Source organism: Coregonus lavaretus (assembly GCF_964263955.1).
Source record: "Coregonus lavaretus genome assembly, chromosome: 12".
In the NCBI taxonomy this organism is placed as follows: domain Eukaryota; kingdom Metazoa; phylum Chordata; class Actinopteri; order Salmoniformes; family Salmonidae; genus Coregonus; species Coregonus lavaretus.
In genome coordinates, this window is record NC_139999.1 from 34,780,168 (window position 1) to 34,796,145 (window position 15,978).

Consider the following 15,978-nt stretch of genomic DNA (forward strand, 5'->3'; position numbering starts at 1 on the left):
CACATGCTTCAAGATGTCCACCACTGTCCCTGTACCCAAGCAAACAAAGGTAACCTGCCTAAATGATCATCACTGTAGCACTCACATCTGTAATGAAGTGCTTTGAGACCCGACACCCTGGACCCATAAAAAATGTCATACTGACTCAACAGATCCATGGATGACGCAATCGCCATTGCTCTGCACGGTGCCCTATCCCAGCTGGACAAGAGGAATACCTATGTGAGAATGCTGTTCATCGACTACAGCTCAGCTTTCAATGCCATAGTCCCCTCCAAGATCGTCACTAAGCTCAAGGCCCTGGGTATGAACACCTCCCTCTGCAACTGGGCTGGTGGTGAGGGTAGGCAACAACACCTCCACCATGCTGACTCTCAACACAGGGGCCCCTCAGGGGTGTGTGCTCAGCCCCCTCCTATACTCCCTGTACATCCAAGACTGAGTAGCCATGACACGATGGTGGTGGGCCTGATCGCTGACGGCGACGAGACAACCTACAGGGAGGAGGTTAAAGCTCTGGCACAGTGGTGCCAGGAAAAACAGCCTCTCCCTCAACGTCCGCAAAACCAAGGAGCTGCTTGTGGACTACAGGGAACAGGAAGGGGAGCACGCCTCTATTGACATTGACAGCACTGCAGTGGAGAAGGTCAAAAGCTTCAAGTTCCTTGGCGTGCACATCACAGAGGACCTGACATGGACCAATCATACAGACACCGTGGTGAAGAAGGCGCAACAGCACCTCTTCAACCTCAGGCGACTGAAGAAATTCGGCATGGGCCCACAGATCCTCCAGAAGTTCTTCAGCTGCACCAGAGAGAATCTTGACCGGCTGCATCACTGCCTGGTATGGCAACTGCACTGCCCTCAACCGCAAGGCTCTACAGAGGGTGGTGCGGACGTTCCAATACGTTACTGGGGACGAGCTCCCTGCCCTCCAGGACATCTATACCAGGCAGTGTTTCAGAAAGGCCCAGAAGATCTTCAAGGACTCCAGTCACCCGAGCCACAAACTGTTCACTCTTTTACCATCTGGTAAGCGATATTGGAGCATCTGGTCTCAGACCAACAGGATCCGAGACAGCTTCTTCCACCAGGCCATCAGACTGTTGAACAGCTAACCCTGCTGTCTCCCTGCACAGATCTTGACCTTAGTGACTAGCTGCACCTTAAAGACTATTTCCACTGACTCTCCACACATCCAACCCTTACACACAAGCACACACACAGACCCACTCACACACCCAGTCAACGCTGCTTTTATATGATATACTATTTATTCAACTGCGCGACCAAGACACTACCCACTTTATATTGAAAATACAGTCATACTTGACATAGCACATTCATTATCTATACTGTATATCCTACTGTGTACATATCAGGATATTACTATGCATACTACCTCTTCTATTATTTGTTATTTTTGATTTGACTCTTTATTATACAATATTGATTATTGTACTGCAATGTTGAGGGAGCTAGCACACAAGGCATTTCACTGCAACTTTTATACCTGCTGTAAACTGAATGCTTGACAAATAAAATTGGATTTTAATTTGATTTTATGTAAAACCTCCTTGAGATTCTGCTGTAGCCTCACACCCTGTTACCTCACACCAGCTCGACACCCCCTCCTCCTCCTGACTGTGGTGGGGTACAGGGAGTGAGATAACGCCTGGATCCAGACCAGCAGGGTGGAGGTGGAGGGGGGATAGATATCTACGCTACACCGCTGCTCTGCTATGATCGAACTGGTGTTTTAGTGGCAGTTAGCTTTTCCACACACCAAGCACCAACATCACACCACCATATTGCCCCAGACCACCCAAACCCCTGTGTGACACCAGTGACAACACCCTGAATCAGACCATCAACTCACAATTAATGAACATGACTAAAGATGAATAGTTGGTATTTAGACAAAATGGATGGACACACACGTGCATACTCACGCTCCTACTTACATTTACATTTCAGTAATTTAGCAGACGCTCTTATCCAGAGCGACTTACAGTTAGTGAGTGCATACATTTTCATACTGGCCCCACATGGGAAACGAACCCACAACCCTGGCGTTGCAAGCGCCATGCTCTACCAACTGAGCTACAGGGGAATATCCTACTCTCACATACACACGACCCATTAGCACAGTTGTATTCAAAGTAGGGCGCGGTCACAGGGGAATTGCAGTGGGGTCAGCAAAATATAAATAAACAAATTATTTTTGGGGGGGAACAAAAAATTAAGAGTACAGATTATTGTATGAGACAATATAGTGATTTTAACAAAAAATATAATTTCAAAAATTCAATTTTATTGAGTAAAAAAGTATTTAGTCAGCCACCAATTGTGCATGTTCTCCCACTTAAAAAGATGAGAGAGGCCTGTAATTTTCATCATAGGTACACGTCAACTATGACAGACAAAATGAGAAAAGAAAATCCAGAAAATCACATTGTAGGATTTTTTATGAATTTATTTGCAAATTATGGTGGAAAATAAGTATTTGGTCGATAACAAAAGTTTCTCAATACTTTGTTATATACCCTTTGTTGGCAATGACACAGGTCAAACGTTTTCTGTAAGTCTTCACAAGGTTTTCACACACTGTTGCTGGTATTTTGGCCCATTCCTCCATGCAGATCTCCTCTAGAGCAGTGATGTTTTGGGGCTGTCGCTGGGCAACACAGACTTTCAACTCCCTCCAAAGATTTTCTATGGGGTTGAGATCTGGAGACTGGCTAGGCCACTCCAGGACCGTGAAATGCTTCTTACGAAGCCACTCCTTCGTTGCCCGGGCGGTGTGTTTGGGATCATTGTCATGCTGAAAGACCCAGCCACGTTTCATCTTCAATGCCCTTGCTGATGGAAGGAGGTTTTCACTCAAAATCTCACGATACATGGCCCCATTCATTCTTTCCTTTACACGGATCAGTCGTCCTGGTCCCTTTGCAGAAAAACAGCCCCATAGCATGATGTTTCCACCCCCATGCTTCAGAGTAGGTATGGTGTTCTTTGGATGCAACTCAGCATTCTTTGTCCTCCAAACACGACGAGTTGAGTTTTTACCAAAAAGTTATATTTTGGTTTCATCTGACCATATGACATTCTCCCAATCCTCTTCTGGATCATCCAAATGCACTCTAGCAAACTTCAGACGGGCCTGGACATGTACTGGCTTAAGCAGGGGGACACGTCTGGCATTGCAGGATTTGAGTGCCTGGCGGCGTAGTGTGTTACTGATGGTAGGCTTTGTTACTTTGGTCCCAGCTCTCTGCAGGTCATTCACTAGGTCCCCCCGTGTGGTTCTGGGATTTTTGCTCACCGTTCTTGTGATCATTTTGACCCCACGGGGTGAGATCTTGCGTGGAGCCCCAGATCGAGGGAGATTATCAGTGGTCTTGTATGTCTTCCATTTCCTAATAATTGCTCCCACAGTTGATTTCTTCAAACCAAGCTGCTTACCTATTGCAGATTCAGTCTTCCCAGCCTGGTGCAGGTCTACAATTTTGTTTCTGGTGTCCTTTGACAGCTCTTTGGTCTTGGCCATAGTGGAGTTTGGAGTGTGACTGTTTGAGGTTGTTCAAACAGGTGCCATTAATACAGGTAACGAGTGGAGGACAGAGGAGCCTCTTAAAGAAGAAGTTACCGGTCTGTGAGAGCCAGAAATCTTGCTTGTTTGTAGGTGACCAAATACTTATTTTCCACCATAATTTGCAAATAAATTCATAAAAAATCCTACAATGTGATTTTCTGGATTTTTTTTCTCAATTTGTCTGTCATAGTTGACGTGTACCTATGATGAAAATTACAGGCCTCTCTCATCTTTTTAAGTGGGAGAACTTGCACAATTGGTGGCTGACTAAATACTTTTTTCCCCCACTGTATTTATTGGTTTATTTTCATTTTGAAATAAAAAAGTAATGAATGTAATGTAATGAATTGAAGGTTATTTGTTAAAGTGGCAGTGCAGTTAAAAACGAGATTTTCCTGGGTGTTTTAAATTATATTTCCACACTAGGAGGTTAAAAATAACACTGTGAAATTGTGAAAATGATGATAATGCCCTTTTTGTGTAAGAGCTGATTGAAAAACAATGACTGGAATTTCAGCCTGTTCAGGTAGGATATGATCACAATGTGATGTGTCACAATGATCTGATTATAATAGACCAATGACTGTTCATCTGGGTAAGGGGCGGGCTCTACACAATCCTATCAGCCAATCAGGGCTGTGTATGTAAATATCTTCAAATTTGTTTCCTAACGCCAACACAGTCAGACTGAGCATTCCACGGACCAAAGGAGGCTCAGGGAAATAAATGATAAATATATTCTGGAGTTATTTTCATTAAATAAACACACACACACAGTGATTTATTAGATATGCCGTGATGATTTAAAAATACAATTAGAAAGACAGCATGGGGGCTTTAGTAAAAAAATCTAAATGTACCGATTTTAAGGTTGTGTCATTAGATTTAGGGTGTGGTTGGGTCGGCAGAATTTTTTGGCGAAAAAAATGGGGTCCCCAGAAATTCTGGTGAAAAAAATGGGGTCCCAGCTGAAAAAGTTTGAAAACCACTGCATTAGCACCTAGTCATGTGTGGTCCCCATTCCAATAAATGTATATAAAATACATCTGTCAGTTTCCCCAAAAGTGATGCCTGCAGCTGAGGATAAAGGCAGTCAGAGAATAAAACAATAGTCAGTGATGATATTCAGGACAAGCCACTTGATAACCTGGTTTCGCTCCTCTCTTAAAAGTTCTCCACATTGGTGCAGATGTCCATAATAAAGGTCTTGAAGATGTTATTCCTTTTATTCTAGGAATTTAAGAGCAGTTTACCAAGAACTACATGAATGGACATTGAACAAAGAGCTAGGGGATGGGGGTATTGATAAACAATTACTAAAAATGCTGTCTACAAAGGGTATGACTCCCGTGTACAACAGGAAAACGTCACTCAGTGAAGCCATGATAACAATCATTATAGACTGTCACAGGAGGAGGCTACAGCCCTCTAAGGCTAGCTCTACGGGATGATGACTAACTCCATGTCCCTAGATAGAAAGATAGAACATTAATGGCAAATGAGGTTGTGGGAACTGAGAGGAAGGAAGGTTGCACTGGCTTTCTCTGAAAGAGCTTGGTTCCACTGATAGAACGTCACTCTCTTTTCAGGGTAGGGATGTGGGTTGCTGTTGGTTACCTGCAGGCTGGTGCTCTGGTCAGAGAAGGGTGAGCTGAAGAAGGTGGTCACGATGCTCATGACCGTCTCGGTCACGTAGCTCTCCAGGACCGTGTCGGCATGTTTCCGGTCACTCGTGTTGTTGCACACCTGCAGAGGTCACAAGGTCAACAAGTTGAACACAACTAATTCCTGTTTCACCTGCAGTTGTACTGCACTTATAACATCTATACAGTCTGAACACTGTAGGAAATCCAGTCCTGTGTATAGAATAGAATAGTATAGTATAGTATAGTATAGTATAGTATAGTATAGTATAGTATAGTATAGTATAGTGAAGGACCAATGAGTTCTAAAAGGGCCGGCTTTTTAAAAAAGTTAGGGAGGATAAACTGTATTTATGCTAATAATTATGCTATTGTGCTCCAATGAGGCACAATAGCATAATTAAATTTCCTTCATATTTTTTATAAAGTTAATTGAAACCCTGATCCATTCTCATCAGTCATTCAGACGTATAAGTGGCGTCTCCTGAGTGGCGCAGTGGTCTAAGGTTCGAATCCAGGCTCTGTCGTAGCCGGCCGTGACCGGGAGACCCATGGGGCGGCGCACAATTGGCCCAGCGTCGTCCAGGGTAGGGGAGGGAATGGCAGGCAGGGATGTTGGTAGAGCATGGCGTTTGCAACGCCAGGGTTGTGGGTTCGATTCCCGCGGGGGGCCAGTATGAAATGAAAAAATAAAATAAAAAATTGTATGCACTCACTAACTGTAAGTCGCTCTGGATAAGAGCGTCTGCTAAATGACTAAAATGTAAATGTATAACTCTTGCCTCTTTTTTTCTACTTAGAAAAGTCTTGGGCGGGCAAAACATTGTACACAATAATTTCATCCAAACAGACATTTTTGCTAATTTACAAAAAAAACTTTTAAAAAACTGAAATATTACATTTACATAAGTATTCAGACCCTTTACTCAGTACTTTGTTGAAGCACCTTTGGCAGCGATTACAGCCTTGAGTCTTCTTGGGTATGACGCTACAAGCTTGGCACACCTGTATTTGGGGAGTTTCTCCCATTCTTCTCTGCAGATCCTCTCAAGCTCTGTCAGGTTGGATGGGGAGCATTGCTGCACAGCTATTTTCAGGTCTCTACAGATATGTTCGATTGGGTTCAAGTCCATGCTCCGGCTGGGCCACTCAAGGACATTCAGGACTTTTCCCGAAGCCACTCCTGCGTTGTCTTGGCTGTGTGCTTAGGGTCGTTGTCCAGTTGGAAGGTGAACCTTCGCCCTTTTCCTGAGCGCTCTGGAGCAGGTTTTCATCAAGGATCTCTCTGTACTTTGCTCCGGTCATCTTTCCCTCGATCCTGACTAGTCTCCCAGTCCCTGCCGCAGAAAAACATCCCCACAGCATGATGCTGCCACCACCATGCTTCACCGTAGTGATGGTGCCAGGTTTCCTCCAGACGTGACTCTTGGCATTCAGGCCAAAGAGTTCAATCTTGGTTTCATCAGACCAGAGAATCTTGTTTCTCATGGTCTGAGAGTCTTTAGGTGCCTTTTGGCAAACTCCAAGCAGGCTGTCATGTGTCTTTTACTGAGGAATGGCTTCCGTCTGGCCACTCTACCATAAAGGCCTGATTGGTGGAGTGCTGCAGAGATGGTTGTCCTTCTGGAAGGTTCTCCCATCTCCACAGAGGAACTCTAGAGCTCTGTCAGAGTGACCATCAGGTTCTTGGTCACCTCCCTGACCAAGGCCCTTCTCCCCCGATTGCTCAGTTTGGCCGGGCGGCCAGCTCTAAGAAGAGTCTTGGTGGTTCCAAACGTCTTCTATTTAAGAATGATGGAGGCCACTGTGTTCTTGGGGATCTTCAATACTGCAGAAATGTTTTGGTACCCTTCCCCAGATCTGTGCGTCAACACAATCCTGTCTCGGTGCTCTACGGACAATTCCTTCGACCTCATGGCTTGGACTCCAATCAAGTTGTAGAAACATCTCAAGGATGATCAATGGAAACAGGATGCACCTGAGCTCAATTTCGAGTCTCATAGCAAAGGGTCTGAAAGATTATGTAAATAAGGTATCTGTTTTTTATTTTTAATACATTTGCCAAAAATTCAAAAAACCTGTTTTTGCTTTGTCATTATGGGGTATTGTGTGTAGATTGCTGAGGAAAATGTTAAAAAATATATTTTAGAATAAGGCTGTAACGTAACAAAATTTGGAAAAAGTCAAGGGGTCTGAATACTTTCCAAAGGCACTGTAGTTGGTTCAGAGTTCGTTTTGGTATTTCAACCTGCATGTCCTGATCGCGTCTGGTGTGGATGAACAAAATCAACATGCGCGCAAGAGCAACTTTCAGTTAGTGCTTTGAAAACTAACAATCACCAAAATAAAAGCTAGACAGTCAGGGAGAATCAAAAGTTCCCAAAAAGTATGCATTCAGGAGTATTTTTTTCATGGCATGGGGCCCTCATTGATTTTGTTATAATGTTTGAGTCACTTAGATAGCATAAGCCATGGCAAGAAATTAGCTTTCAAACTGAAAATGTTTCTCTCCGCCACATGGCAAAATGTGTAGAATTGCAGGAAATTAGCTTTAAAACAGCAACATTTTGTCACTACGGCCAACAGGAGGGCCTCTAAAATGTTCTGTCGGTGAACGCACCATGGCCACGCCCATGGTCACACCCAACACCACCTTAGCCCCATTTTGATCCTCAAAAACCTTGTCTTGTGTAAGTGCTGTTGTCCCTCACCCTGCAGATGTCCACCAGAAAGTTCTCAAAAAGCTTCCACATGTGGTTGCTGGTGTAGATCTCCTTCATCTCCACCTCCGTGTCCACGTAGCAGTGGTTCAGAAAGTTGATGTAGGCTATCTTCACCTGGAGAGGACAGTGTTAAGCACACTCATTACACCCTGTCCATAGCTCAAGGAGTTGTTTTACAATGATGATGAATACATCTTGATGTGATTCTAGCTCAGGGCTGGGCTGGGGTACAGTGATTGGGGCCTGTTAGTTGACTAATCTAGGGGTCATGGTTGTACTGGGTTTGTCCCTGTAGAGTAGGGCTCACTACTGTCTAAGACAGAAAAGATTACAGCTAGTGGACAATGACTTGTCCATAAAAGTGAGACAGGAGAACAAGAGCAGACAGGCCATTTTGGGGATGGTTAGTTGATGAATGGTAGGCCTGTGAAGACTTGAGGACCCACAGCTCCCTGCTCTACACCTTCAAGACTAACCCTAACTCACTAAACCTAAGTCCCACCCTTCTCCCTAACCCTAAACTCTGCATCTTCCATCCTTCATCTCCTCAGCTCACCTCAGGGATGCAGTCCTCGTGGGTGACCACCCTCACTATGTCGTCCAGAGGCAGCAGAGAGTTACACTTGATCTCAGTGTAGACGTTCTTTCCCTCAGTGCAGACAGCCAGGAGCTCTACCAGGTGGATGTGGTACATCAGAGGACTGTTTTGATCCATACGGTCTCGCTCCGACCGCATCATCGTGACCAGGGTCTGGAAGGACGCACGGTCGTTGTAGAACACCAGCACATCTTCGCCAGCGTTCACCAGCTATGGGGAGAGAGGGACAGAGAAGAGAGAAAAATATACAAAGTCAATGGAACGAAATAGAGTATGGAACAGTTGAATGGCAGCTGGTATTGGTATTTTATGTGTGGATAGGGATTGAACAACACTGCAATCTGTGTAGGATACAATATGATTTCACTGGGTGGTTATCATATGATTTAATGATGAATGACTGTAGTTTCATATGACTGGCTGGGCAGAATAAAAAACTGGCAACGAGACAACAGGGTGAGGATGAGACAGTTACCTCAGCCATGACGATGTCCTGACACTTTTTGATGAACTTGCTCTCGGCCTTGACGATGGTCTGCAGGAACTTGAGGTACTGGACATTGCGGCCGTGCGTCTCGATGCAGTGGACAAAGTGCTGCACCACGCGCTCATTGATCTCACTGCACAGCTGGAAGTTATTCATGAAGATGTGCTGCATGGTGACAGCCTCTAGGATCTGATGGGGGGAGAGAGAGGAGGGGGGAAGGAGAGAGAGAGATGTAGGGAGATACAAAAGAGAGAGAGAGAAAGAGAAATAGAGTTCATTCTGGATCAACATTGAATTGGTGTTCACATGATGTGTTAATTGCATCTTCAGAACTCCTGACGCACATAAACTCTCAGGTTTTATTTTATTAGAGGAGGACAGTGCTAATGTCATGGTTAAAGTAAGAACAGTGGTGAGGTCATGGTGGGTCAGTGCAGTCTGTCTCACCCCTGGATTGAGGAACAGGTTGATATGTTTGTGGAGCAGGGCCTGGTTCTGCTGGTTCCCTGCACAGAAGTTCTGCAGGAACTGATGGGCCAGCTTCATGATCTCCTGCATACGCACGTCCTCCCCCTGGACATAACACAGAGGATGAAAGGATGGAGTGTACATACACACACATATACACAAGTGCATAACACGCACACACACACGTGCACACACAGTGCAGTACCTTCTCGTAGGGGATCTGTAGTAGCTCCAGCACCACGGTGTGAGCTCCCATGTTCCTGAGGAGTCTCTGTTGCTGCTTCTTACTCTTCCTGCCTGACAGACCCTCCTGAACACACAGCCTGCTGAGACGCAGCAGAATCTACCCACACACACGGGGCGACAAACATGTGAAGAGAGAGAGGGTCTAGCTTAACTATGTTAAAGGGAAACTGCAAGATTCTGAGCAATTTAGCCATTGTTCTACTTACTTGGCTCGCGAAACTACCTCTAACTTTCCTCATACTGCACGCAGAGACATAAAAATGGTATGCACGAGTTCATCTGACTCTGGGTAAGTAAAAAGGTATTGCCAGAATCTTGTAGTATCCGTTTAACCATAGCCCTATCCATTCCAGAGATAATACAGTATACTGAAAAGTTAAAAAGCCTGTTTAGATGTCACCTCCTTCACCACTCTGTAGTTGTAGCTCCTGGTGCTCTCTGGTTTCTTTGGTTTGTCTGAGCCACCCGAGTTGGAGTCACCCTAACGAACAAGCAGAACAAGACCATTAGCCAATGCATCACTCCCAAAGGATAGTGAGCTAACAACAAAGCTCTATTGCCATAGTTTAACATAGAGAGCCAGTGGTGGAAAAAGTACCCAAATGTCATACTTGAGTAAAAGTAAAGATACCTGAATAGAAAATGACTCAAGTAAAAGAGAAAGCCACCCAGTTAAAATACTACTTGAGTAAAAGTCTACAAGTATTTGGTTTTAAATATACTTAAGTATCAAAAGTAAAAGTAAACGTATAAATCATTTCAAATTCCTTATATTAAGCAAACCATTTTTATTTATTTACGGATAGCCAGGGGCACACTCCAACACTCAGATATAATTTACAAACAAAGCATTTGTGTTTAGTGAGTCCATCAGATCAGAGGCAATAGAGATGACCAGGGATGTTCTCTTGATAAGTGTGTGAATTGGACCATTTTCTTGTCCTGCTAAGCATTAAAAATGTACTTCCCTACGACCTGCATGCCTCCTTCTGCCGCATGATGCAGAAGTACTTTTGTGTGTCAGGGAAAATGTATGGAGTAAAAAGTACATTATTTTCTTTAGGAATGTAGTGAAGTAAGAGTAAAAGTTGTCCAAAATATATATAGTTAAGTAAAGTACAGATACCCCAAAAAACTACTTAAGTCGTACTTTAAAGTATTTTTACTTAAGTACTTTACACCACTGCAGAGAGCTAAGCGCTAGGTGGCTAACTCCTGGTCTGTGGATGCCTACTACTATACCTTCTTGTGTTGAGACTCTGCAGAGCCCTCCCCAGCGTCCATGCCCTCGTCTGGCCCCTGTCTCTTGTAGACCCACAGCTCAGACTTCTCCACAATGGAGCGTAGCTGGTCCAGGTCTGACTTGATCTGCTTGTAGTTCTCCACATCCTGACTGGTTACCAGCAACTGGACCTGGAGGTATGGACAACAAACCAGTAGGACACCAGTATGGAGGATACCAGGTGTGGGATGGTTGTTTATGATTTGAGTCAAACAATAGTTTTACCTGACCATGTGCCTTAACTAGGACAAACTCTGGGCCCTTGTTGGAGCTTATAACTACAGGTTTTCCTGGTCAGGTCATGCAGCCATTTTCTGGTCAAGCTAAACTAAAAGCCTAAGTGGTACTTGGATAATTGTATAATTCTAAGGATATTATGTAAGTGTGAGTGATGGGGTCATGGGTAGGCTACATACTGTAATGGCAAATATGGACAATGAGTACAGTAACTTCTAGGATAGTGAATATGTATGATTATTCTGTATGTATGACAGTACATTTGACATTTAGCAGGCATTCATATTCAGACAGACATACAATAAGTGCATAATAAAAAGGGCATATAATTATAGCTAATGGTTATGCTTTTGTGATGCGCGGATCAACTCAAAACCCTAATCTTTCTGAGAAATGTTTATACAATCTACTCATGCATTTGGAATTGGCAACTTTGAATGAGATGTGGGTCATATTATATTACATTAGATTAGGCGAGTGAAGGTCTGTTTTTTTTTAAACTGCAGGTCAGAAAATAGCTGACCCATGCATCACTAGTATATACAGTGGGTGGGTAGTAGTAGTAGTGTACCTGTTTGAAGGCCTGTAGGACCTCCTGTCTCTGGCTGAAGTGTCTGAAGAGCAGGTGGAGGGCTCGGGACACCAGGGGAGGGTAGTCATGCATGGTCAGGTGAAGCAGGACCCTCAGAAAGGTCCTGCCACCGTGGTCATCCAGGTCCAACGGGGTGTTCTCCTCACTGGGTGTGGATACACAAGCACACATATGTAAAACACTTGCACGCACGCGCACACACACACACACACACACACACACACACACACACACACACACACACACACACACACACACACACACACAGGAAACACACACAGAGGCAAACACACGCAAACGCACACAAACAAGCATGTAAACACACACGGCCAAGTATCAAACAATAACTGAACTGCTGCAGGTTTAGTGTATCACAACAGTTACCTTCCACCAAATATCCCTTCTGCCTGCTCCTCTATGTGCTCAAAGTCCAGAGCTCCTGAGAAAATAATTCAGAGTGACCTTAGTAACACACACAGAGAGGTGACATGCCAAGTGATGGGTGCCATGACCTGAAATCTCCTCCCACCTGGCATGTTGTTTGGTCCCTCATGGGTTCCTGCTATTGACAGATCTGACTGGGAGTTGCTCTCATCAAACTCCCTCTTAAAGATACATAGCAGACATGATATCCGGTAGTCCAGACGCACATTCAGAATGAACTGCAGAGAGACAGAGAGGACCATGACACATACTGAATGAGTAAGACTATTGTATTGTAGAGTGATTATATTAGGATAAGCATTGGGGGTTATGGGTGAGTGGTTGGGGTTAAGGAGGGTAACCAAGTTTGGGGGAAGGGCGTTTGCAAATAGGTGTATAGGGGTGTATACAGTAGATCTATGGTCTGTATGGCATCGATTGTGGTGTGGTGTGTACTGCATGTGTGTAGGCCTTTCTACCTGTAGTATCTCTATGATCTTGAGCTTGGTGTCCATGACCAGGATGTCCTGTTTCTCTGGCTCTGTCTGGGTCTTGACCTGGTCTCCGTTGGGTGGGTTGATGGGGGTGGTGGGCAGGAACCCCCCTCCTCTGAGCACCACCTGAGTCATCAGCTCCCCCACCCCGTGGATGGAGCGCATCACGTTACTGCCTGGAAACACATGCAGGCACACATGATTGGGTCAACCATCATGTATGTGAGAGCACAATTGTTCTGTCCTTTGTTGGCCATGGGGTGAATAATGCTCAAGCCTAGGGTTCCAAAATCCCGGAATTCAACCAGAATTTCTGAGAAAAACCTGGGAACTTTAGAAAAGTTTCCGGAAATGTGCAACCCTACTAAAGCCCCACTGATGTTTGGACCTTCACCCCTCTGGGGGCAGTGTGTTACTGTGTCCTACCTTTAGTCTCGTCTCCCTTCTCCAGCTTGTTGATGGGGAAGATGGTGCTGACGTGGACACAGTCCAGGATGGCCAGCAGGATCTTGGTCAGCCTCAGCAGGTCACTGAAGTTGTAGAAGCCAAAGTAGATGAGGTTCCTGGATAGATTCACTACCTGGGAACGGACAGAAAGAGACGGGTAGAGAGAACAAAGCTAGTGCTTAGTAAATCCATGTCCTACTGAGACTCATTCTGCTTTGACCAATAGGAAGTGAGTTTAACACCGATTTGACCAATAGGGACTGGGCTAATACAGCATTTTGCCTTTGACCAATATGGACTGGGTCTCATATTGATTTGACCAATAGGGACTGAGCTTCCAGATGGAACTGACCTCGAAGGTGAGTTTGTTCTTCTCCTTGTCAGCGAATGGGAAGCTCTGACACACCACGTCTCTAAGATAGTTCTCGACAAACTCCATGGTCAGGGCAAAACGCTCCTTGATCTCATCCTTGGATGTGCCGTCGTTGTCATAGCTGGGACCAGAGGGACACAGATCACAGGTATGGGACAGGTGATTACTTACGACTCTAACTCTTACCATGTTAATGCTACTCTCAATACTCCACTAAGACTGATTTTTATGTAAGACAGACAAGGCTATGACATATTGTTTTCACTCCTTCACTACAAACGGTGTACATTGCACCAACTTATTTTCTGACTGGCCATTGAACATGTCACCAACTCCTTTCCTCAACCCTGATAGGCCGTCGGCCCTGCCACTCACTCGTCAATGGCGATCTCGGAGGGGATCTCGGACCAGAGGCGGGCGTACTTGACGGGCGTGACCTGTTCCTGGGGGTCGCGGTCCACGTGCATGTGCAGCATCATGCGGCAGAAGGAGGCGCGCAGGTCGTAGGGCAGGTCCTCATCAGACATGCAGCGCAGGATCAGGTCCACGTCCAGCTGGTCAGAGATCTTATTGATGGCCAGGTACTGACGGTCCAGACACATCCGCGCAAACAGGTTCAGCTGGTACCTGGAAGAGAGAGAGGGACATGGGCATCACTGCTTAGACATTAAGAGACCAGGAATAATACGAAAATGTACGTTTCAAGGTTAGTGACGCCGGCTGGTTCTCTTTACTTCCTGGTACTTTATCAATCAATTCATGTCATTAGTTGCAGAATAAAGTGGACTATAATTGATTTCATTTATTGGACCTTTTCCAAGTACTCATAGGCATGTGTAAGGAGGGGGGGGGGGGGGGGGGTTGGGTGGGGGTGGGGGGGGGTTGGGTGCTTGGTACGCACCTCATCCACTCCCAATGTGTAGGACCCACTCCCATTTCAAAAAGCAAGGATGAAACCAAGCATATACAGACTAGTATCGACAGAGACAGAAGTTATTCATCTTCTACAGTCACACACAGTAAAAGGAGAGAAAGCCTTGTGGTGTTTCTGACCTGTAGTAGCTGACCACCTCTTGGTCCTCCTTGGCGCCCTCCTTGGCATCCTGGGCCAGCTCTCTGATGCTCTTACTCCTGATTTCCTTACTGCTGTCCTTCCAGAACAGCCACACCTCCTCCTCGTCCTCCTCAGACTCCACTGAGTTCTCCCCGATGGACGCTCCCTCGATCTCAAACCTGGAAAGCACCAGTCTGGAGAGGAGACGAACCGGTATTACCCCTCTAACCACAGATTTAGGATCAGAGTAGACTATCAGCAATCATAACCTTGACCATTCAGGAATGGAAACAATATCTGATCTCAAACCTGGACAACACCAGTCTTGCTCTAACACACCTGATTCAGCTAACAGTGGTCTAAATTGAAGACCAATAGCGGATTAGTTGAATCAGGTGTGTTGGAGTTGGGCTAGAACAAAAGCCTGCACACACAGCCGGTTGACCATCCTAGAGGTATATACAAACATGTTAGCGTGGCTATACACGTGACTGACACATTTATAGCTAGGGAACACACAGTGTGGTTGAAGCAAAGAGCATAACATGGAGTTCTGAGAACACAAGGAGTAAAACTGCCTCTTCATTAATGTGTTTGTGTAGCTATGAGACCAAAACACATAGGTATAAATGAATGCAAGCCTTCCCTCATAAACAAATATCACAGTTGACTATAGAATACTATAGTACTTACTATAGAATTCTATAGTATTCTGTAGTAAACTGTAGCATACTGCAGAATACTATACTACATTCTGTAGTATCCCTCGATCATATGTAGTGCACTCAATTTGATGGGCTTATGTCTGTTAAGTTGTCTGTCCTGAATGGTGTGCCCCAGGGCTCTGTACTTGGTCCTCTCTTATTCACTATTTATATTAATGATTTAGACAAAAATGTCCAAAATGCACAACTTCATTTTTATGCTGATGATACTGTTATTTACTGTTGTGCCTCATCTCTTACAAAAGCTTTCCAGAACTTGCAAACTGATTTTTATACTGTTCAACATACCTTGTGTCAATTGAAGCTTATCCTCAACACTGACAAAACTAAACTAATGGTGTTTTCTAATGCAAGAAATAGACCTCTGAACCTTTCACCTGTTATTACCTGTCAGGGCAAGGAGATTGAGGTTGTAACCTCATATAAATATCTTGGAATTCTAATTGATGACGGCCTCTCTTTTAAATTGCATATTCAACAACTTACAAAAAAATTGAAGCTGAAATTGGGATTTTATTTTAGGAATAAGGCCTGTTTTTCTTTTGAAGCCAGAAGGAGGCTAGTATCAGCTACATTTATGCCTTTACTAGA

The 15,978-nt window shown here is 44.7% G+C and overlaps 1 protein-coding gene across 1 annotated transcript in view; it reads right to left on the minus strand.

The window, feature by feature from the left end:
• The window catches only part of LOC311138406 (inositol 1,4,5-trisphosphate-gated calcium channel ITPR1-like), a 154,623-nt gene that overhangs the window by 65,165 nt on the left and 73,480 nt on the right, over positions 1-15,978 (minus strand). Inside the window, exons 19-34 of the mRNA XM_084173077.1 lie at positions 14,662-14,856; positions 13,984-14,235; positions 13,588-13,729; positions 13,215-13,368; positions 12,774-12,964; positions 12,401-12,533; positions 12,256-12,310; positions 11,851-12,016; positions 11,003-11,173; positions 10,161-10,241; positions 9,720-9,857; positions 9,494-9,619; positions 9,035-9,235; positions 8,518-8,769; positions 7,950-8,075; positions 5,213-5,341 (exon numbers count right to left, since the gene is read on the minus strand). Of these exons, the coding sequence (XP_084029203.1) occupies positions 5,213-5,341; positions 7,950-8,075; positions 8,518-8,769; positions 9,035-9,235; positions 9,494-9,619; positions 9,720-9,857; positions 10,161-10,241; positions 11,003-11,173; positions 11,851-12,016; positions 12,256-12,310; positions 12,401-12,533; positions 12,774-12,964; positions 13,215-13,368; positions 13,588-13,729; positions 13,984-14,235; positions 14,662-14,856 (2,512 nt within the window). The remainder of the gene's footprint in view (positions 1-5,212; positions 5,342-7,949; positions 8,076-8,517; positions 8,770-9,034; positions 9,236-9,493; positions 9,620-9,719; positions 9,858-10,160; positions 10,242-11,002; positions 11,174-11,850; positions 12,017-12,255; positions 12,311-12,400; positions 12,534-12,773; positions 12,965-13,214; positions 13,369-13,587; positions 13,730-13,983; positions 14,236-14,661; positions 14,857-15,978) is intronic.